The sequence below is a fragment of the Hyperoodon ampullatus genome (genome assembly GCF_949752795.1).
Source record: "Hyperoodon ampullatus genome assembly, chromosome: 18".
Lineage (NCBI taxonomy): Eukaryota > Metazoa > Chordata > Mammalia > Artiodactyla > Ziphiidae > Hyperoodon > Hyperoodon ampullatus.
Genome location: NC_136931.1, coordinates 7203156 through 7224816, shown reverse-complemented (window position 1 = coordinate 7224816; position 21661 = coordinate 7203156). Strand labels below are relative to the sequence as shown.

At 58.3% G+C, this 21661-nt stretch overlaps 1 protein-coding gene across 1 annotated transcript in view; it reads left to right on the top strand.

The window, feature by feature from the left end:
• The window catches only part of CMIP (c-Maf inducing protein), a gene marked incomplete at both ends in the record, with an annotated part of 234965 nt that extends 213680 nt beyond the window's left edge, over positions 1-21285 (top strand). The window contains 11 exons of the mRNA XM_079722952.1: positions 6835-6900; positions 8217-8243; positions 8544-8592; positions 11079-11186; positions 13805-13921; positions 15310-15450; positions 16257-16304; positions 17342-17488; positions 18337-18442; positions 19507-19577; positions 21232-21285. Coding sequence (XP_079579078.1) covers positions 6835-6900; positions 8217-8243; positions 8544-8592; positions 11079-11186; positions 13805-13921; positions 15310-15450; positions 16257-16304; positions 17342-17488; positions 18337-18442; positions 19507-19577; positions 21232-21285 — 934 coding nt within the window. The remainder of the gene's footprint in view (positions 1-6834; positions 6901-8216; positions 8244-8543; positions 8593-11078; positions 11187-13804; positions 13922-15309; positions 15451-16256; positions 16305-17341; positions 17489-18336; positions 18443-19506; positions 19578-21231) is intronic.
• Between the last annotated feature and the right edge of the window lie 376 nt (positions 21286-21661).

Sequence of the window (21661 nt, the reverse complement as noted above, 5' to 3'; positions counted from 1 at the left end):
CCCGTGGTTCCGGCAGCCAAGGCCAGCTGAGGGCACGCCCGCGATTAGCGTTATCCCCACCCAGAGCAGATTCAAAATTCTGCTCAGAGAGCATCTCCAAGAACACATCTCAGTCTCCTTAAGGCTGGAGGAGTCCCCGCTTTCTCCCAGGGTGGCGGTCAGCCCTCTGAGGGACCGGCCAGCCGCGGCCCACATCTCCTCCTCATCTGGCCGGGCCCGGCTCTCCTCCCGCAGCCCCTGACTCCGGCTGTTTTCCGCAAACACCTGGAACTCCCAGACCTTCTGCCAGTCCGGGCCCTGACTCATATTCCTCATTAAGCGCTAAGGGTTTGAGTTTCATCATGCAGTTGACACACATTTTTTTTCCTTCTTCATAAACATGCTCATGAATGAGGACTCTGTTCTTCCTGATCTGCTTCCAGACCTCCTGCCTGCCTGCATTGCCCAGCTGCCAGGTCATGGGTGGGGGTCAGGGGGCCCATCAGAGGCTGCCTGCTGGGCGCTGGGCGGTGTTCCTGACCACTGCTCAGGGCAGCACGTCCCGCCCCACCCGGAGATCTCCACGAAGCAGGGTTTATACGTCCAGAAGCCTTTTTCACCTTGGGGGAGCGCAGAGCACGGTTTGGGCCTGATCACTTCTTTCCCTAGCAGCTGTCCTTCTCTAACTCTGCTGCCTGCTTGAGTCACTGGCCCACTGGAGGGCCTCACATGTGTCAAATCCGCAAAACCCCAGCAGCTCAAAGTGCTCCGAAGCATGATACGTTGGAAAAAGCACAGATTCAGAGCCAGACTGCCAGGTTCAGGGCCCAGGGGTGTCAGTGTTAGCTTGTGACCTTGCGCTGGTTACCCACCCTCTCTGAGTCGAGCTGCCCCCGGCCATTAGAGGGCATGGCTTTGGGCCCCAGCACAGAGCAGGTATCTTGCAGGCATGGACACTGGGCAGATGGGAGTTAGTACACTTTCTGACTACAACTGTGTTTCCTCTATTTTAAGGTACCGTTGGGAGTAAGACACATCATCGATTTAATAACAGCACTTTAAGAGGGGGAAAAAAACAACAAACAAACCATGACTATGGCATTCAGTGCAGACTCAGTTTGCAAGAAGCGTGCATCTGAGAATTGAGGAAATGCGGCCATAGGACTTAGTCTGCTGTGTAACTGCAGGCAGTGTTCTTGGCTTCTCTGGGCCTCAGTTTTCTCATCTGTAAAATGGGTGTCTTCCTCAGAGGGGCTGTTGGGAGAATTTAGGACTTGGTGAGAGTGGACTGCTGTTATCGATAGGACGGCTCCCCAGATGAGAATAATGTGTAAAGAATGGAAGGACAGAGGCTCTAATGTGGAATTGAGGGGTCCTATCGGTGCATTGTGGGGGCCAAAGAAGCCATGCTTAGAGCCTGGGCCCAGCCTGGCAGACCGCGTCCACAGGAGCAGGCGGGTACCGCTCCATCCCGAGAGAGTGGACAGGGGCCCTGATTAGTTGTGTTCCCATCAGAGGGCCCTCAAATAGTTAGAGTTTAACACCTTTGGAAAGTAACGTAAACTGCAAAATGTTCCCTGGGAGACTCAAAAAAGGAGAACTATTCCCAGCACAGGTCAAGGCTGACTCTGAGATCATCGGCCTGTGAGGCCCAAGCTGGGTGGTATGGTGGAAAGAATGTGGCCTTTGGGAGCTGGACAGAGCAGGTTTGGCCTATAGTGGTTCGGATTCCAGCTCTTAACCTCCTGGGCACGTGTGTGCGGCTCACACATTTGTTTACCCACTTATTTATGCATTCTTTCATCAGACACTTACAGCACACCCAGGTGGGCCAGGCTCTATGCTAAATGCTGGGGACCCAACGCCCCCTGCTCACATTCCCTCTGAATCTGAGTAGCACCAAGTTCTAAAAGCAGCGACATTGCCCGCCCGGTGGGACGGAGCGTGGGAATCTCCTGGCACACGTGTGGCCACAGGCAAAGGGATGCCCCTCCGTCCAGGAAGAGAAAAGAGCCGCCATCATGAGGGAGAGATGGGAGATGGGCACATCCCCTGTTTTCTGATCAGCTCGAATCTGGCTACTTGTTACTTTTGCAAACACATGGATTTTAAAAGAGGCCTCGGTGGGCTGGAGGTCAGCTGGAAGACGCCTCACCCCTCGGGGCCTTTAGGGAAAATGCAGATGGACTTGGGGTTGTCCTCGTGCCCGGGAAGCATGGTAGTGACTAGAATGTAGAAGGCAGGCGCTGGGATATCGCCCAGGACCGCCCTGCTCCGTGAAGGACTGGCTCAGCCAGATAGCGCAGCTCTGCTGAGTGGAAACACCAAGAGTTCAGTGCAGGGAACGGGGACTGTCTGGGGGCTTGGAGACCCTGACGGACAAGGAGTGGCTGGAATAGCCTCCAACAGGCGGAGAGATGGAGAAGGAGGTTGCTGGCGACCGCGTGGCCAGGATGAAGCCCGTGAGTGTGGCTGGGGAGTCTGAGGAGGCTCTTGGGTGGGGTGGACTGGAGCCCAGTCAGCATCTCTGTCCTCACGCGGGTCCTCAGGCCCCAGACACCACCGCTGCCAGCCGCTGTCCTCCCAGTGGGACTCGGGGGCGGGAGCTGGGTGCCTGGGGGCGGGGGTGGAAGAACCACCTCACCTCCTTGGTTGAAGGTCAGCCAGACTGGGGTCCAATCTTCCCCGCCACCATTCAACTGATGGTATGATTTTGGACAATGAGTCCGCCTCTCTGGGCCTCGGTTTCCCAGTTGTGAAATAAGGATAGTGACGCCTGTCAGTGCGTTCTGGCTCTCAGGGCTGCCTCGAGAATTCAGTGAATTCGTGTGTGCCACGCGTTCGCCACCCCACCTGGCACCCTGCAGGCTTGCGGCAAGGACAGGTACCCCCATTCCCACGGTCAGCATCTCCGTGCTCGGGCTTCTGGCGAGGGTTTTAGATGAGGTCTGCAGAGCAGCAGAAATACACATATGTGTGTGTATTTATAGTGTATGTATGCGTATAGATGGACTGATCAGTTTGGAAAATTTCAGATGCAGATTCCTGGGGCTTGTGGCCACTCTGTAGAACCCAGACACTCCCTGGAGCATTTGAGGCCAGTGGATCTGCCTACAGCCCTGGAAGGTCCCTGGTGGGATGACGAGGCAGAGAAGGGGGATTTGCCTGGGTCCCCAGCTTCAGAGATAAAGGCCACTCAGTTCTCACCTTGGATTTTAATCCCTGGGCCAGCTAGTTGCCTTTTGAGGGAGCAGATACTTGTGCGTGTGATGGCAGCAGCAAAGCAGAATGAGCTGTGTCCCTGACACGCCCTTCTGGAGCCCTGGGCTGCGTTAGGTGCCTCGCTCCTGGTCTTCTAGAAAGGCCATGGACCTCCCCTTGGTCTCCCAGGCCTCGCTGTGCCCTAGCTCACCCCCAGGGGCCCCTTTGAGGACCCCACCAGCACCCCACCCCAGGGAGCCACACACGGCATTCTCCAGGCTGTGGCCATGACAGAGCCAGGATTCAGGGCGGGCGCTGCGAGCACACAGCCGTCAGGGCCAGGCCTGCCCGTCCCAGACCCGTGTGCTGGGGGCTTCAGCTTCTCAGAGGCTTGCTTGGCCCCCGTGTCCTCAGGCTGGTGTGTTCTCTCCATGCGATGCAGAAGATTCCGTGAAATCGGGGAAATGGTCTGCTTGGAGGAAACACCTTGTCCATGGGACAGCTCAGAGCTCTGGTTTAACAGCACCTGTCAAGCTGGGTTACAGTTCTACCAAGTGTGCATTGTCTCTGCCGGGCCAAGGCAGCCGCCCCAAATCCTTGGAACCAGTCTGCCCTCATTTCCCACGTCCACCCCTCACCGGCCCAGCTTGTCTCGTGTTACCTACGCAGCAGCCCCCGCACCACCCCACCCCCGCAAGCAAGAGAAAGGAAGTCCTCAGCCATGTAGGCTGTAAACCGCTCGTGGAGAGCAGCCCGAGGCCAGAGGGCTGGATTTCCTGCTCACGGAGCCTCGTTCAAGTCCAGCTTCTCCCCTCATGAGCTCTGTGATCTTCAGCAGGTGTCCTGACCTCTCTGGGCCTCCATTTCTCATCTGTAAATGGGGCTTATAGGATTAAATGTGTGCTGCTTGACACCTGAGGCCCGTCAGAGGCCCTCAGGATGCTTAAGGCACCTGGTTCACTCTCGCCTTCCTCCCTGAGCCCAGGAAGGCCTGGCTGTCCTGTCCCTCCTGCAGGTGGGCTCAGGCCTCTCACAGCCCGGCCTGCAGCTCTCCCTTCCACCCCAGGTCAGCCTGGCCTGCCAGCCCTGAGGCCAGCCCTACTCTCAGGATGCTCCTGGCAGGCGCTCTGCTGGCCACGGGGATCCCACGCCCATCCCTTGGGCCTGGCCAGGCCCCGGGTTCCTAGCTTCCCTGTCTCGGCCCAGCACACCCACCATGTACGCTAAAATGGTCAGACCGGACATTTGGAGCAAGTCCAGGAGCCAACTGCAAACTTGGAGCTGGGCGGGGCCCAGGCCAGGAAGGAAGTCTGTCTGCCTCTGCCTCGTCCTTCACCCCTGCATCCTCCCCCTGGTCCTGCGTGAGCTGCCATGACAGAGCCTTGAGGAGGCCGAGCTCCAGGCTGGGGAGACGCTTTCACCTAGACCCCTGCCCCAGCCTCCCACTGAGCTTAGCACCTGGACGCAGTGACACACGCTGTTCATTGATCACGTCCCCTTCCTCCGGAGTGAGCCATGGTCCGGGCTGTGTCTGTCCGGGAGCCCAGCAGGTGCCTACACACCAGGCACGGCCACAGCTCCTCTGACACCCACTCTGATTATGGGTGATTTAAACACTCTGTAGCGATTCCTGTATTTAATGGCATTTCTACATTGAGCATATTTTTTTAAAGCAAAAGAAAAACGCGTACGCGCCCTTTTTGAGAAAGGGAACAGGGCCTGCCTCTGCAGGTGGAAACAGGGGCCACGAGATGTGTTGTTCGGTGGGTAGGAGCACAGACACGGGAGCCAGACTCCTGGGGTCAAACCCCAGCTCTTACCGACTGTGTGACCTTGGGCCAGTGCCTATCTTCACCGAGACTCAGTTTTCTTGGCTGTAGAATGGGGATGGCAGGCGCATCCAGCTCACCAGGTCTCTGGGAGGAACACGGGGGCTGATCCATGTGAATGCCTGGAAGAGCCCCTGGCTCGAGACAGGTGCTGTCTACAGTGTTTGCTCCTATTACTTTTAGATTTTTCTGGAAACCATAAGTCAGTCAGTGACAGGTGGGAGGGAAAGAGGGAAGGGGTTTAGAGGGAAGACAAGCCAGCTGCAGAAATCAATAACCGCAGGTATGAGGTCGAAAGGGGTCTGTCTCCACGTCCTGATTCGGGCTCCCTGTGCCCATCCGCCCATGGGCAGCGTAAAGCACACACCCAGCCCCAGGCCCTGGAGTCCGAGGACCTGGCTGTGAATCCTTGCTCTGAGCGTCCTAGCTGCTTGAACTCAGGAGGCACGAGGGGCCTTGCTTTCTCACCTGTAGGGCAGGTGCGATACTCTTGTCCTCAAGTGCCTGTTCTGAGGACTAAGTGAGCCGGGCTGTGCCCACTGCCCGGCCTGGTAAGTGCTTAGTAACCCTCAGCTGGTACCACTGTCAGAACTTATCTCAGGCCAGCAGGCTTTTCTGGGAATTCTTTTCTGTGTGTCCGGCGTTTGCATCTTTCCTCGGAACACTCCAGGGTGTGAGCTGGATTCTGAAGGCTGCCGCTTTATCATCACTTTATTTGAAGGAAGGAGGGGTGGGAACAGTTCCTACGCCGGGGTTATCTAAGCTGTGCATTGTTGGTGAGGGTGAATTATTTGTTCTGGGGGGTGAGAAGATCTTCCTCTTTTTTGGAATAAAGTATAGACAGACATACAGGATATTAACAGATATAGTGTACTTAGAGACCGATTAAGGAACATGTTGAAAAAGCTCCTTGGGGCGGCGGGGGGCAGAGGGGTCCAACTGAATGAAAAGAAGGTCAAAAAACAGCGAATTCTGGGACTTCCCTGGCGGTCCAGTGGTTAGGACTCCATGCTTCCACCGCAGGAGGCACAGGTTCGATCCCTGGCTGGGGAACTAAGATCGCACAAGCCGCACGGCGGTGCCAACAAAACAAAACGAAACAAAAAACAGCGAATTCTATACATCAGGGAGCCCCGGGCCCATAGGACCACAAATTAGGTCTGGGGTCCGGGGCCATCCTCTGCTTAGGCCAGGTTCCAGCACAGACCAAGGGGCTTAAACAACAGAAATGTATTTTCTCACAGTTCCGGAGGCTGGAACTGTGGAATCAAGGTGTGGGTAGTGTTGGTTTTGTCTGAGGCCTCTCTGCTTGGCTTATAGGTGGTCATCCCTGTGTGTGTGTCTGTGTCCTAATCTCCACTTACGAGGACACCAGTCAGGTTGGATTAGGACCCACCCTAATGACCTCGTTTTACCTCAGTCACCTCTTCCTGGGCTCAGGTCCTGGGCTTAGGACTTCAACGTATGAATCTGAGGGGGCCACGTTTCAGCCCATGACAGCCCTCCATGCTCTGGAAGATAGAAGGAACCGAGGGTCTGGGAACCTGGGTGTGGTGGCGAGGAGGAGGAATGGGGGATCTGGGCAGCTAGCCCCTTCGGCGGCCACAGGGAAGTCTCCGGAGAGGCTTATCAGGCCTCGCGGCCACGTTGCAAACACCAGCTGCTTGTCCCTCGGGGCCCCTGGGAGCCGAGGTGACCAGAGCAGAGTCGGTGCCACGTGATCTCTGCCAGACTCTCGCCCCGTCTTTGACCCTGTGTGATAACACACCATTAATAACCTCCCCTCGTCTAGACCAGCCCTGACCGTCGTCCCCTCTCGTTCCAGGTCGGACTATGATGACTGGAGACCGTCTCTGGCCAGCTTGCTTCAGCCCATTCCATTCCCCAAAGAGTAAGTCCCACACACGTCCCCAGCACCCTCCGGCCTGAAAGGACAACCTCCGTCGGCCACCCCAGCCTTAGCAGGGGGACCGATCAGGTCACGGGATGCACCGGGGGACACCACAGATGACAGTGGGAGATGGAGATGGAGGTGTTGGTCCTCAGCTGTGGGACCCCGAGGAGGCTCACTCCCACCCCCAAAAATGGGGAAATCACCTGCTTGCATGGCTAGATGGCTTCACTGAGCTAAGAGTACAAAGCCCTCCGCACCAGCCCCCATGCGGTCACGTCAGCGGTGTTTATTGTGCGTCAGATGGGTGTAGGAAAACCTGCCCCTCCTGTCTCCATCTCTCCGAGGGCCACAGTAAAAATCCACACATAACGTGTGTGGAATGGCTTGTGTGCTGCGCAGCCATATGCTGAAAGCTCCCTTAGTACCCCCATTACGATGATTAGCTCACGCCCCACAGTGAGCTGGGCCAGGAACGGACCCTTCCCGTCTCTCCCGCCCTCATCCCAGTATCGCGGGAAAATAGGGAGAAAACTCTCTGGTGGATAATGGCCTGAGGAGAAGGCTTTGTCTAAATCACCAGGCCCTAAAATGCCTGCAGGCCTGTTTTGATAGCTGTGAAGAAGCCAGGCCCCAGGAGGCAGCCCCGGGCTGTCTCCAGAGCGGACTAAGGAGCCCTGTGTTTACGAAATGCGGCTCTCCGAGGGGGCATTACACTCAGTAATTACTCCATTTGCCGGGCCCGGCTGGTCCCCGGAGCCCCCAGGGTTTGAGACTGGAGAAATCCCACTCCTGAGGGCAGTGGCGTCATTGGCTGCAGTCGCTGTTCCCAACAGCTGCAGGGATACACCTGACGGTGGGCCCATGAGGCAACTGGCCCTGAGAAGGGTCCCCGGTTGCCGCTCGGATGAGTGGTGGTCATGAGCACGGCCGTGCCTTAGTGGTGGAACAATTCACAAGCATACCTGGGTCCCTGGCGCCCACGTGCAGACGTGCTCACGTGCTCCCCCCACCAGAGCGCCGCCTCTGATTACTCTGGAGCCTGGTGCTCATGACCAGGCCCTACCATCATCCCCATTTTACATTAGAATTACCCTCCTTTTAGAGTAAGCAGGGGCCTGGGCAGCTCAGCCCGTTCCCGTTCCTCTGATCCATGTCATGTTGAGTGGGGACACGATGTCGGTGTTTCATGCTCAACTTCCTCTTCATTCCTGGAATCGGGCAGAAAGCCTGCCTCCCCCAGAGGAAGGACCCTGGGTCACTGTGCTGTTGCAAACGCCCTGCTCACTGCGGTTTTCCCTTTGTTTCTGTTGCAGAGCCCTCGCACACGAGAAGTTCACCAAGTGAGTATTTGGGCAGCGCCCTTGTTACCTTCCTCCCGGACGAGTGTCCTCTGTCGTGCGGGCGTCCCCCAGCAGCCAGCCCTCCTTCCAGCCCGTCCTCATCACGTGCCTTCTGGGAGGCAAGGATGGCTCCTCCCAGAAGCTCTCCCGAGACGCGTGTCCAGGCCCGTCCAGGCGTCTCCTGACCCCGCCAGCTCAGCCGGTGCCCCGGCCCTCCCCAGCTCTGTCCTCAGCCCCCCATCCTGGCCCACCCCAGCCAGGACCCTGGGCATGACTCTCTTCCTACCCCGTCTCTTTCAGGGAACTGAAGTACGTGATTCAGAGGTTCGCCGAAGACCCGCGACAAGAGGTGAGGCCTCTCTCTCCCTCGCGGGCACACGGTCCAGGCTGCAGCAGGGCGCATGTGGCTCTGTCAGGGCGCCCTTGTCCCCCGCGGGCATCCATAACAGTTTACAAAGGCTCCTTTGCCTTGTGCGTACACACAGCCCCCAACCCAAGTGTCCAAGCCTGGCCCGTGATGTCAGTGTTTTCCTGTAAACGGAGGCTCCCCAGAGGTGTTTCCCACCGGCTGTTTCTCCTTAGGGCACGGGCCATGATTTAGGGCCAGGCTGGCACCGGGCCTCCTAACCAGCTCTGAGATACGGCTCCTCCTCTCTGGTCCTGCCGTTCTGAGTATCAGCGGGCCAGGGAAGATGTCTGAGCTGGGATCTGAGCCGGGTTTTATTTCCCGGGCATGGTGGCCTAGGGACTCCCGAGGGGCCGCTCTGCCCCTGCAACAGCTGGGCTTCAGGGAGAGGGCAGCAGCCTTCCCTCCCAGAGCCCCTGTGTGTGAACAGGGACTCAGAGCGGGCTGGGCACCACCCCCACCAACGCCGTTCTCCATTGCATCACTGTAATGGCAGCAGCAGCCTTCACGGGGCGCTCTTGCTGTGTCAGGCACGTGCGTTGTCTCATTTAATCCTCACAACAACCCTGTGACTAGGTGCTACCATCATCCCCATTTTACATTGGAATTACTCTCCTTTTAGAGTTGAGAAAACTGGGGTTACATGCCCAAGATCACACAACTGGTACATTGGCCAAGGCCCGATCCTCACCCAGGGATGGTTAGGCTCCAGAAGGGGCCAGCCCTGCAGCGTGCACAGTGGGCCAGGCAGGGCTGCCCTGAGGCGCTCAGGCCCCTTCTCTGTGCACACGGAGTCTGGGGCATGAGGGGTCTGGTTCCCAGGCAGGGACAGAGGTGGACACGTGCACCCCTGGCAGAGCTGGAGGATGAGGGAGGGAGTTATGCTCGGTGGAGCCAGAGTATATTCTAAAGAGGCCACACTATAAAGCCTGGTTTGAGAAGGATCTAGAAGGATCTAGTTCTAAAACACCATGATTCTACACCTGACTCCAAAAGCGATCCTCAGGCAGAAGCCGTAGACAGGGAGCTTTTAAACGTCTGGGCACCAGCGATGGTCTCCATTCTTCTTAAACCTGAGCCATCCCTCGCCGTGCGTGAAGGCAGAGTCTCAGAATTCCCCTGGAAAGTGAGGCTTCATTTCAGACACCGACTTTGAAGTTGATGAATAAAAGTGGTACCAGCTGCATCCCAGAGCGGAGCGGCAGTGCCAAGTGCCAGGAGGGAACCTTCCCAGCCCGAGTAACAGCCGGGAGGCTGCTGAGGACACGGCCCCCCAGCAGGCCCCTCTTGCCAGCCTTGCCTCCCGCTTCCGCCCGCCTCCTGCTCTGATTTCTCCTGCTTCTCTGCCCCTCTCCCCTCTCCTCCTCACTCCTCTCCCCTCCCACCTTCTCCCTCCCAGATGGAGCCATAGTTGTTTTCTTATAGATTCTCTGCTGTATCTGTTGAACAGAGTTTCATACTCTGGCTTCCTTGTTTCTTTGAAGTAGCTAAGTTAGCGTCCGATAGTCTTCCAACTCAGAGGGAAAAGTCAAAGCCCTGCCGCCCCTGCTTTCTGTTTACTTGTGTGTGGGTTGTGATCAACTGAACATCTGTGAGGAAGTGACTCTTGGCAGGAGCTCGTCCTTCACTCTCTGCAATTACAGCGGGGCCGGGGTGGATGTGGAATTCCTCCCACATGTGTACACGTGTTTGCACACACGCACACACGCCACCCACACACAGACGCATGGAGCCCTGGGGAGGAAGCTGAGAGCCACAGAGAGAGAGCTGTGCTTCGGGCAGCACTGAAATTTCCCCCCACTCTGGACAGAGACCCTTTCTCCTAAGGAGAGGATGTCAGGGTCCCAGAGAGAGAGAGAGAGAGAGAGAGAGAGAGAGAGAGATCAGCGGGACAGAGGCAAAGCCGGGGGACAGCACCCATGAGGGTGACGTAGGGAAGCAGGCACACCCCCAGAGGTGGAGGGGCAGACGCCCCAAAAGTGAGGGAGTGAGGCAGAGGTTCAGAGAGAAAGGAGAGCAGAGAGAGAGAGGAACTGGGGACACAGAGAGGGGGACAGAGACCCAGACAGAGAAAGGAGAGAACAATGCCCCCATCAAAGGCACAGGAGAGCGCGGCACAGAGGTCCCTTTGCGCCTCTCCACCCCAGCTTGGCCACAGACTTGCTTTATTCAGGGCAACTAAACAAGCCAGGGCCCGGCCCTCCATCCCGAGGAGCTGGAGTTCCCCTGTTCATGGATATCAGAGTTTTTCCCAAAAGGCCTTCCATGGAATTTAGTAGAAGGCTGGGGGCGGGTCTGGACTAAACTAAGTTAAACCAGTTCCTTAACTGTGGGACTGGTCTGGGCCTTTGCCGTTTGCATGTGTGGATCGTGGGCCACCGTCATCATGGGTCTGCAGGGGCTGACCAAGCACTCTCCCCCTGCGGCAGGTCCACTCGTGCCTGCTGAGCGTGCGAGCCGGCAAGGACGGCTGGTTTCAGCTCTACAGCCCCGGAGGGGTGGCCTGCGACGATGACGGGGAGCTGTTCGCCAGCATGGTACGTGAGGGCCGGGGGTGGGAGTGACCGGAGCCACGGGCGGGCCCACTGGCTTCCCCTCCCCTGACCAGTGAGAGAGCCGCCCCGCGCCCGCTGGGGCCAGCCCTGGAATTTCTAGGCTGAAAGGATGCTGGTGATGAAGATGGTGATGGTGACGCCGGCCACAAGTGTCACTTCCTCATCTCTTACCTGAGCAGGCCCCGAGCCAAAGGCTCCCCCAGCAGCGTGAGGAGGGACACTTCCTATTACCCCATCTTCCAGACGTTACAGGTGTTAACTGCCCAAGCTCACCGGGTTCACTGTAGCGCGTTGCTTTGTTCAAGGGACTGAGCGCGTAATGGGCACAGGTATCCTAGAAGGCGCTGCAGATCCATCCGCCAGCTCGTCTGATCCTTGCCCCGATACCCCAAGGTCAGGATGACCGGCCCACCTTGGAGATGAGGCATCTGAGATCACCAGACCAATAACCGCATCCTTGGTGACTCCAGCTACTTTCCTTGTGCACTGTGACCGACACCTCACGTGCACGACCTTTCTTAATCTTCACGGCAGCCCTATCCCTTAACTACCTCTGTGTGGAAACAGGCACAGAAAGGTGCAGTGGCTTGCCTGAGGTCACACAGGCCTCCGGCCTCCAAGTTCCTCCCTCGGCCAGGCCCACGCTGTCCAGAGCCGGCCCTTCTTCCAGTAGCAAAGAGTGTCCATCTTGTGAAAGGAGGCACAGATGCCCCTTCCCCAGGGCAGATGCTCCTCTAGGCGGCCAGCAACCTCACCTAGCCCGCTTGCTGACAAAACCACTCTGTTCCACAGTCACTCATGTTCCAGAGCTTGAGAAAGGCGCAAGCCTAGGCCAGCCGTGGCTAAGGTTGCAGCCCTGCTACACGCTAGCCTGATGACCTCGGACCAGTAACTTGCCTCTCGGGGCTTCGGTTTCCTCGTCTGTGAAACGGGGAGCGTAGTCCTGGCGTCTCGGGATTACCATGGTGATTGCCTGTGATAATATATGCAAGGCACCGGGCCAGGGCCTAGCGCACAGTGAGTGCGCAGAAGTGACGGGTGTGGTTATTCTCATCCCTACTGGGTAGCCGGTTCAGTGGGGTGAGCAGCTCATAACGCTCTCCGCAGTGAACTTGGCAGTGTTTGCGCAGTGACGACAGACCCCAGCACTGCCTCTGGATCCTCTCTGGAAAGGGGCTTATTTTTAGGTTCCTTTCCTTACGCACTTGCTCTCCACTCCTCGCCTGCTGCCTGACGTGTCCCCTTTGAGTGCCCTGTGTGTCCTGGAAATGCTGGCCTTGCCTTCCTGCACCACCTCTCACAGGCTTCTCTGCTCTGATGTCACAGCTTCACCATGGCAACGCCCCGTGGTCCCCCCACCTCCCGCCCCTTGGTGCGGGGACTGTGAGAGAGAGAAGTCAGGGAGCTGGCAGCTCCCCAGCCTGAGAGATCGCATTTGTATGCCAGAGTTGTTGGTGATGGAGCAGAAAAGAATATACGTGGGGAAGGAAGCAGGCAGCCCCTGGATGGTGATGCGTCGTTTCCATGGAGACACATGGCACGGATGAGGTCCCCTTGACGAGGCTGCCGTTTCCAACCGCAGAAGGGCATTGGCTCTACTGTGAAGTCGGGGGGAGCACACCAGGTGTCTGGGCCTCCCAGCTGTTGGCTGGGGACCCTTGCCCTTGGGCACCCATCTCCAGGTGCACCAGAAAGAAACACCCTTTTCTTAATGGCCGCCCTGCAGATAACCCAAGATGGAGCAGAATTTGCCAGTTCTTGGGTTTCTGGGGCAGACGACCACTCAGAATACCTTTGGGACTCACAGGGGGCTTGGGAAGGGGAGACAGGGCTCCCCGTACTGTTCCCTGCCCTGCGTGTGAAGGGTGGGCCTGTGCACCCTGAGCAGGGGCTGCCGAGACGTTTCCACCAGGTTTGACGGTGCCGAGACCCAGAGGGCCAGATGTCAGCAGGGTCCCGAGGGGGACGGGAGAGAGGGCTTTTGTGTGTGTGTACGGAGCGGAGGTAAAACACATATAGCATAAACCTTACCACCTTAACCATTTAAAAAATATTTTTATTGAAGTATAGTTGATTTACAACGTTGTGTTAATTTCTGCCCACCTGGACCACTTTTAAGTGTACCGTTCTGTAGCATCAAGTGCACCAACAGTGTTCTGCAGTCACCACCACCATCCATCTCCAAACTTCCATCTTCCCAAACTGAAACTGTCCCTGCTATAAACACTAACTCCCCACACCCTCCCCCAGCCCCGACGCCCCACCCCACCCCCGCTTCTCCTTTCTGCCTCTGTAGTCTGACCCTAGATCCCTCCCACGAGTGGGACCCTACAGGATATGTCCTCCTGTGACCGGCTTACTTCACGCAGCACAGCGTCCTCGAGGTTCATCCACATGGGAGCCGGTGTCAGGGAGGGGTCCTTTGGATCCCCCGGGGAGAGTCTGGTGATCGTTTCAGATGCAGTGTCTCCAGACTGGGTGTGGGGTGTGTCTGATCGGTGTCTTCTGGTCTCACGATCCCTGCAGCATGCAGAAAGCAGGCACCACGGCCACAGCCCACGGCGGTCACTGCTCTTCACCCGGCCCGTCTCTCCTCACAGGTGCACATCCTCATGGGCTCCTGTTACAAGACCAAAAAATTCCTGCTCTCCCTGGCAGAAAACAAGCTGGGACCCTGCATGCTCCTGGCGCTGAGGGGGAACCAGACCATGGTGGAGGTAAGGAGCTGGCCCGAGTCCCTGGTAAGGTTGCCAGCTCTCCCAGGACTCCATCCTTGTTGATGGAGCACCTTCTAGGAGCTCCTAGGAGCCCCAAGTTATTACAAGAGCTGGGGACACGGCAGCAGACGAGGCCGGCACAGCCCCAGCCCTCCTGAGCTCAGCGGGAGCGGGAGACCTTCATCAGACCATCTGCTAATTTCATTTTAATTTCACTTTTGATCCACGTGGGTCCAAGGGATCGATCGGGCAGGTTTCTGTTCCATTTGTCTGTTGCTGCAGAACAGACCACCCCCAAATGGGGGCTTCAAACAAAAATGCTCATTTAGTTGCTTATGGATCTTGGCTTGACTAGGCTCAGCTGACCACTTCTCACTCTGAGTGTCTCATGGGGTCGCAGTCAGAGGGTGGGGGGGCTAGGCCCTCCCAAGGCTGCTTCCCTCACGTGTCTGGCGCTGGCCTGAGGGGACTCAACCAGCAGAGGCTGGAGCAGCTGGGGCTGCCAGGCCGCCGTCCACACAGCAGCCTTGGTCGTAGCCTTCCCACTCACCGAGGAGCACACACCAGCCCCGGGCACTCATGTCACCTCTGTCTCCCCCAAAGTCCCCAGAAACCTGGGGCTTCCAGAGCCACTGTCCAAAGAGACCTGGCAGAAGCTATATCTCTTTTCCTGACTCAGCCTCAGAAGTCAGGCGGCATCACTTCTGCCACTTTCTGGCCATGAGAAGTCGGTCCCCGGGGCTTCCCTGGTGGTCCAGTGGTTAAGACTCCACGCTCCCAATGCAGGGGTCATGGGTTCAATCCCTGGTCAGGGAACTAGATCCCACACGCATGCCGCAACTGAAGATTGGCGTGCCACAACTAAGACCCAGGGCAGTCAAATAAATAAATAAATAAATAATGTTTTTTAAGGAAGAAAGAAGTGAGTCACCGAGGCCAGGCCCATAGTCAAGGGGATGGGAATTAGACTTCACCTCTCAGCAGGGAGAGCATCAAAGAGTTTGATTCCCAGAGCTTTCCGTGGAAAAGCAAGGGATAGAAAGAGGTGTCTTGTCTTTCGGGCTCTACCAGGCCATACGGGCCCAGCGTGCATCGTGCCCACAAGCATTAACCAGGAGCTCCCACGCGCTGAGTGTGTGTGCACCAATGTTCCCGTTACACAGAGGGCACACTGGGGCAGGCTATCCCCCCAGCATCGCACAGCCGGAAGTGCAGAGAGTGGGGAGAGAACAAGACCTGGGAACGCGTGGGTGTGCCGAGCTTGGCCGCCTCCCGAGGCGTGAGGGGCTCCTCTTGGGACAGGCTGAGGGTTCAGGCCTCCGCGCCTTCGAGGACCACCCCGCCCAGAGTCTCGGGCTGGCGGTAACTCGCCTCCCGGCTCTTGGCAGATCCTGTGCTTGATGCTGGAATACAACATCATCGACAACAACGACACGCAGCTGCAGATCATCTCGACCCTGGAGAGCACGAGCGTGGGGAAGCGCATGTATGAGCAGCTGTGTGACCGGCAGCGGGAGCTCAAGGAGCTGGTGAGTCCGCGCCCGGCTGCCCGGCTGCCCGGCTGGCTCCGGGGCTCCCCTGCCCAGCAGCGAGAGCGTGGCTGCAGTGAGCAGGGCAGAGCCCAGGGTCCATGGCCCCTGTGCGGGCCTCCACCTCACTGACTCCTCCTCCAGACCCACAGAGGTCGAGATTGCCACCCGCCACTTTCCAGACGATCAGAGAGGCCGAGTCTGTGGCCCAAAGTCAAACAGCCCATATGGGCCTGGTCACGGCCACATCCTGTGTACCCTCCAAGCCCAGCCTGGCAGTGGCTGTCTGTGCCCCTCCTCCCTCCCTCCCCCACTTCCCTCAGGCCCTTCATTTCAGGGCACGGGGCTTGATTTCCGAATGCCAGCACCCGTACCTCCTGGCCAAAGGGCCTTCTCTGTCCACGGGCGCAGCAGGACAGAAGGGGTGGAGAATTCACGCCCCCTGGTCTCCTGGAGCAGCTCGCAACCAGTGACTGGCGGGAGAGGTGGGGTCTCTCTGTGAGATGTGACTTTGCCACCATTTCCCAGAGGCCCAGGGGTAGCTGGGGTGATCACAGGCTCTTCCTTTAGGGGCCTTTGTGGTCTCAGTTCCCCGCTCCCCTGCTGGGGTTTCTTGGGATCGCCTCTCTGATAAACCACCTGCTCTCAGACCTGGCCTCGGGGTCTGCCCCTGAGACAAAGACCACCATGTCGCCTGCCACTACCAAGAAATACAAACAGTGCCGTGAGAGGTGTTACTGGAGGCGCGGGTACCGGGTGAGGGCTCAGGGAAAAGCGGGTCGTAACCAGTCTGACTTCTGTTGCAGCAAAGGAAAGGCGGGCCCACCAGGCTAACACTGCCCTCCAAGTCCACGGTGAGTTGGTTTCATTCTCCTGCGGGGCTGGGAGGGAAGAAGCGGGTTATCCTCCCTGGTGGGGAACAGCAGACAGTGTCTGCTGGAGGTGATGGGAGGAGGTGAACAGGGACCCTGTGGTACTTCCCTGCCTAGGAGGGAACTGGGTTGCAGGAAACCAAACATTATGATAAAGATTATTGTTGATATTAATGTTAATATGTTACCAGTTATTCATAATGATGACAATAATAGCTCAGATACGTTGAGGATTCACGTACCAGATAAATTGTGCTGATAGTTCATTTTATGGCAAGAAGCCTATCAGGTTGGTGCCTCTTTCCGTCCCCGTTTTACAAGGTCTTCAGGGATCTTAGTTCCTTCTATCCTGCCGCCCCACTGTCCTTGGCACATAGCTTCCACCTCATAGTCCAAACTGGCTGCTCAAGCTCCAGCCATCTTATCTCCATTCACGCCAGGAGAAAGGAGGAAGAGGCAAAGAGGAACACGCCCCTTCCCTTTAAGGACCTTCCTGGAAGTTCTGCGGGACACGTTGTCCAGGTTTAGCACGTGGCCCCACCTAGCTGGGAGATTAGCCTTAATCCAGGGCAGCCAGTTGGCAGCTAAAACTCAAGGATTCTATCACAAAAATGGAAGGGACCCTCAATGACCTCAGAGTCTAGTGCTTACATACTCCTTGAAAGGGCCTCAGTGTTTGCGGGTGGGAAAGAGGCGCAAGCTCCCGCCTGCGAAAGTGAGATGGTCGGACACACATGCACGCACACGCCTGTGGGAGGGACGTGGCCTCGGAACACCCCACTGGTGACTCAGGCTGTGAGTCACAGCTCCGAGGGCTTTCTCCAGCTAGGCAGCTGCCACCACGGAGACGTGGAGGCAGCCGTGCCCTCCCTGACACCCCGTTTTGTCCCAAGCCACTGGACCATGCTCTCCTCCCCGCCACAGCTTTCTGTGGGGCTGGGGAGGGGAGGCTCAGGGCCTCGGGGAGCTACTGGCAGCCCCAGGCCTCCTGAGACCCCGCCTGCCCGTCCCGTCTGCAGGATGCTGACTTGGCTCGTTTGCTGAGCTCTGGCTCCTTCGGAAACCTGGAGAACCTCAGTTTGGCCTTCACCAACGTAACCAGTGCCTGCGCTGAGCACCTCATCAAACTGCCTTCTCTCAAGCAGCTAAACCTGTGGTCCACTCAGGTACATATGGCCTGCCCTGCCCCCTGCCCCCTGTGCCCTCCTCCGTGCCCACTGTGCACCCCTGCCCCAGACCTGCCCTGCACCCTCCTCCATGGCTGGCTTTCTGCCCAGAACCCACGGGTCCAGTCGCTTGATCACCATGCCCCCTCCACGGCACGGCGCCCACGTCCCCCAGGGGGTCCCAGGCCAGAGAAGGTTTAGCCCCTCGTGAAGCCCAGTGGCCCGTCCCACAGTTGGAGTCGCCAAGGCCCAGAGCAGGGACATGCCTGGCACAGCTGACACGTGACACAGGTTTCACACCCCTGCCCAGGGGGCGTGCAGGCGGCTGCTGGGTCTCCTCCTTGTAATAATGACCACAGCGCACAGTGCTCGCTGCCCGTGCTTAGTACCGACTGGGCTGTTAAACACGTACCAGCGCGTGTGGTCTCCACTCCACTGTGAGGTGCAGGCCCTGCCGACACCCTCATCTCGCAGAAGAGAACCCGGGCGTTCCCAGCTGCCCTGCTGTCCCACTGTCCCGCCCAGGGAAGGGCCACCTTGGCTCCCGCTAGTAGCCACGAGTCACTGAGTTCAAAGCCACCCTTGACAGATGGCAACACCGACTCCAGGGGGGCCCTTGTCTGGTCCACGGCACCAGCAGAAGCTGGATGTGAACCCGGTCTGGGCACTGGAGTCTCTGGAGAGAAGCGAGAGTGGCCCAGGCCCTGAGGCGTGGAGGCCATGGGCCCCGGGCCTGGGCTTTGTCCTGTCTCCTTGCTCCACCGCTGCCCCTGCCTCGGGGTCATCACCCCGGGTGCCCCGGGGAGGCCAGCGTCGGTGTCCAGGCTGAGAAGGTCTCTGCCCCACAGTTTGGAGACGCCGGCCTGCGGCTCCTGTCGGAACACCTCACGATGCTCCAGGTGCTGAACCTGTGCGAGACGCCCGTCACCGACGCCGGCTTGCTGGCCCTCAGCTGTGAGTCCGTCCATCCATCCCTTCATGCCTTCCTCCATTCACGCACCGTGCTGTGTGCCCCCGGAGCTCCTCCTCCATGCCAGGCGGAAATACCCCTGCCCTCGTGGAGCTGATACTCTAGAGGAAAAAGGAAGAATGAGTGAGGCCCAGCCTGTGCCCTCCCGACGCTGTCACAGCCCGAGGGCGATCGTGCTCCCCTGACCCGCCGCAGCAGCTGCAGCCCCAGCCCCAGCCCCAGCCTTCACCCGGGAGTTGGTTACAAATGCAGATTATCGGGCCCTGCCCCAGACCTGCTGACTCAGAAACTGCACTGTAATAAACTGCTGGGTGATTCTCAGGCACATTAAAGTTTGAAAAGCACCGCCCTAGTAGAAGGAGCCACAAAATACTCGAGGCACCTAGAACTGTCGATTTCTGTACCCTGACCCTAATCTACTAAACTCCAATCTTGGGTGATGTTGAGCCTGGGAATCTGCATTTCCCATTTCCAGGTCCACTGGTTTAGATGAGAGGCCCCGGGCCTCAGCTGGGAGGAATCCAGGAAGGCTTCCCAGGGAGGTGACTGGATCTGGGGGTGAGAGACACATACGTAGGAATTGACCGAGGGGGAGGCATGCTGGGCAGTGGGCATGACTCCTGCAAGGTCGTCGGCACGTTCTGGGTGGCTTGGGAGTGGCTGGGGGCAGGTGACGGGGTAACAGAGGGCAGAGAGGATGAGGTTTAGAGTCACAGCGGGGTCCACTGTCTGCAGTGCGGCAGGCAAGTTCTGGGGACATTTGGGGTACAGGCAGTGGAGGGACATGACAGAGGGACCAGAAGGGAGAGAGGCTCAGAGGGCAGGAGGAGAACGTGGGCCCAATTCAGATCAGCTCCTGCCTGAAATAGACCTTCTGTACGTAGTGGTCCCGGGCTGTGCCTCTGAAACCCCACCTCCCCGACCCCGTCTCCTAACCAGAGGCCTCAGCAACTCAGTCCACCCCAGCTTTTCCATCCTGTACCTGCAACTGCCCCTTGTGGGGTCCCACTGACCTAATGACTGTGTCTGTCTGTCTGTCCCTGGACAGCCATGAAGAGTCTCTGCAGCTTAAACATGAACAGCACCAAGCTCTCGGCGGACACCTACGAAGACCTGAAGGTAATCCCTTTCTTCCCTCCTTCCTTCCTTCCTTTGCAAGTGCAAAGGTCCTGAGGCAGAAAGGGTTGGTACGAACCGACTTTGTAGCCAACGTGACTAGAAAGTGAGAGAAGAGACCGGAGCCAGACCGAATAAGCCCTCGCAGGTCACGGAAGGACTCTGGATCTCATCCAAGTTCAGGAGAAAGCTTTCAGAGGCTCTAAGCAGGGTACTGAGTTCTGCTTTTAAAAGCTTGTTCTGGCTGTTATGTGGAAAGCAGGATTTTTGAGGGAGAGTACAAGCAAGGGGTAGCAGCATGGAGAAGGTTTGCAGGGCTGGTGCAGTCACACAGGTGAGACCCAGGACCAGCAGGCTGGGCTAGGTTGGCAACTTAAAATCAAGGAAAGAGGATCTGGGTGGTGGAAGGTGGGCACATTTTGTTTGTAAAAACGCATGTCTCGTCAGGGCTGGAGGGGCTGGGCCTTCAGCAGGCTCCTGCCGCCCCCTCATCCTGGGCCCGGAGGAGTGGGCTCTGCCGCAGAGCCAGCACCCTTCCCAGGGCTGGGCCAGGAGCGTGCTGGACCCTGGGTGCCCTGGAAGCCCGCCTCCAGCAGGGCCTCCCCTGCTCAGCTTCCCCTCCAGCTCAGCCAGACCTGCAGCCTGGGGCCCATTCACTGGCCAAGCCTCCAGACACCTTCTGTGTGGCAGGCTTGTGCTGGGGACAGGGACACCGAGGTGCAGCGGGCTCACCCCTGCCCAGGAGGGAGCTCAGTCCCCGGCAGACAGACACGCGCAGCAGACTGAAGCAGGACGGGGCTCAGGGGCCAGCAGGGAGGGGACCGCCAGCTCCATTCATTGGGGCGGAAGAGCCTGCACAGAAAGAAGTGGTTAAAGTGAGTCTGCCGGGCAGGCCAGTGCCCAGGAAGCTGGGGAGGCGGGAAGTAAAGGCAGGAGACCAGTTAGCAGCAAAGGCTGTACAGCAAAGGCTTGTAAAGAAAAAGTCAACTGTTGATAAAAGAAGGCAGAGCACAAACGCGTCTGGGTGGCAGCGATGGGGGGCAGGAAGCCGCTCTGAGGAGTAGCAGGTGGGATCCTGTAGTCCGGCCACAGATCCACGTGGGGGAGCCTAAGTGGGAAGGACCTCCACCCACCCGCCAGGAACCTGCAGCTTATGGATCCCTCTCCGTTCTCCCCGCCGGACCCCCGACAGCCCTGAGGGCGCAGGCACTGTCTCGGACCGGGTGCTCTGGGTTTGCCCTGCGTTTGGTATCCAGTCCCTCGCCCCGTCCTGTGAGCCAGGGACTGGACTCGGATTCCCTCCACAGATGAGGAAGCCGGCTCCCGGAGGCCAGGGATCTACCCAAGGGCAGGTGGCCTGCAAGTGACAGTGGCGGGGGACTCACATCCTGGGTTTCCTGCCCCCAGAGCCAGTGATCCGAAGCCTCTGTGGGGTGGGAACGTGGACTCCCCAGAAGCTATCGCCTGCTTTCTGTGGAGCCACATGCCGCCTACTTGGTTCTCCCGGAGGTTCCCCAGCTCTGGGCTCGGGAGCCCCCGATGGTGACAAAGTGGGGAGGGCACGGTGGGAACGCCAGCCGCCAGGGGTGGGGGCGTGGGGGTGGAGCTCTGCGCCACCAGGTTCTGGAAGGGACTGGATCCTTCTTGCTCCCCCCAGGCCAAGCTTCCCAACCTGAAGGAGGTGGACGTCCGCTACACGGAAGCCTGGTGAAGCTCCCGCTCGGCAGGAAGGAGTTTGCAACTGCGACACGCAACTCTTGACTAATAGCTGTAGAGCAGCGGGTCTCGGGGTCCCACCCCGCGTCCTGGCTGCGAGATAGACGGGGGAGTCTTTCTGGGGGCGGAGGGCGGAGGGGGGAGGGGGTGGGGAGGGGGTCCGTAAGCACGCCCAGCCCCCACCTAATTCTTTTAGCTTCATAATCGGAAACCTTGACCTGATCTAAAACGGACTTTGTAGCAACCAGAGGAGCGGCAGCGGGTCGGGGAGAGGGTGGGGATGGGGGCACTTGGGGAGGGGGGACCCTTTGTGGATTTTCTTTGCCTCTGTGTTCAATGCCATGTGGGAAGAGTCAACTCTGATGCCACCG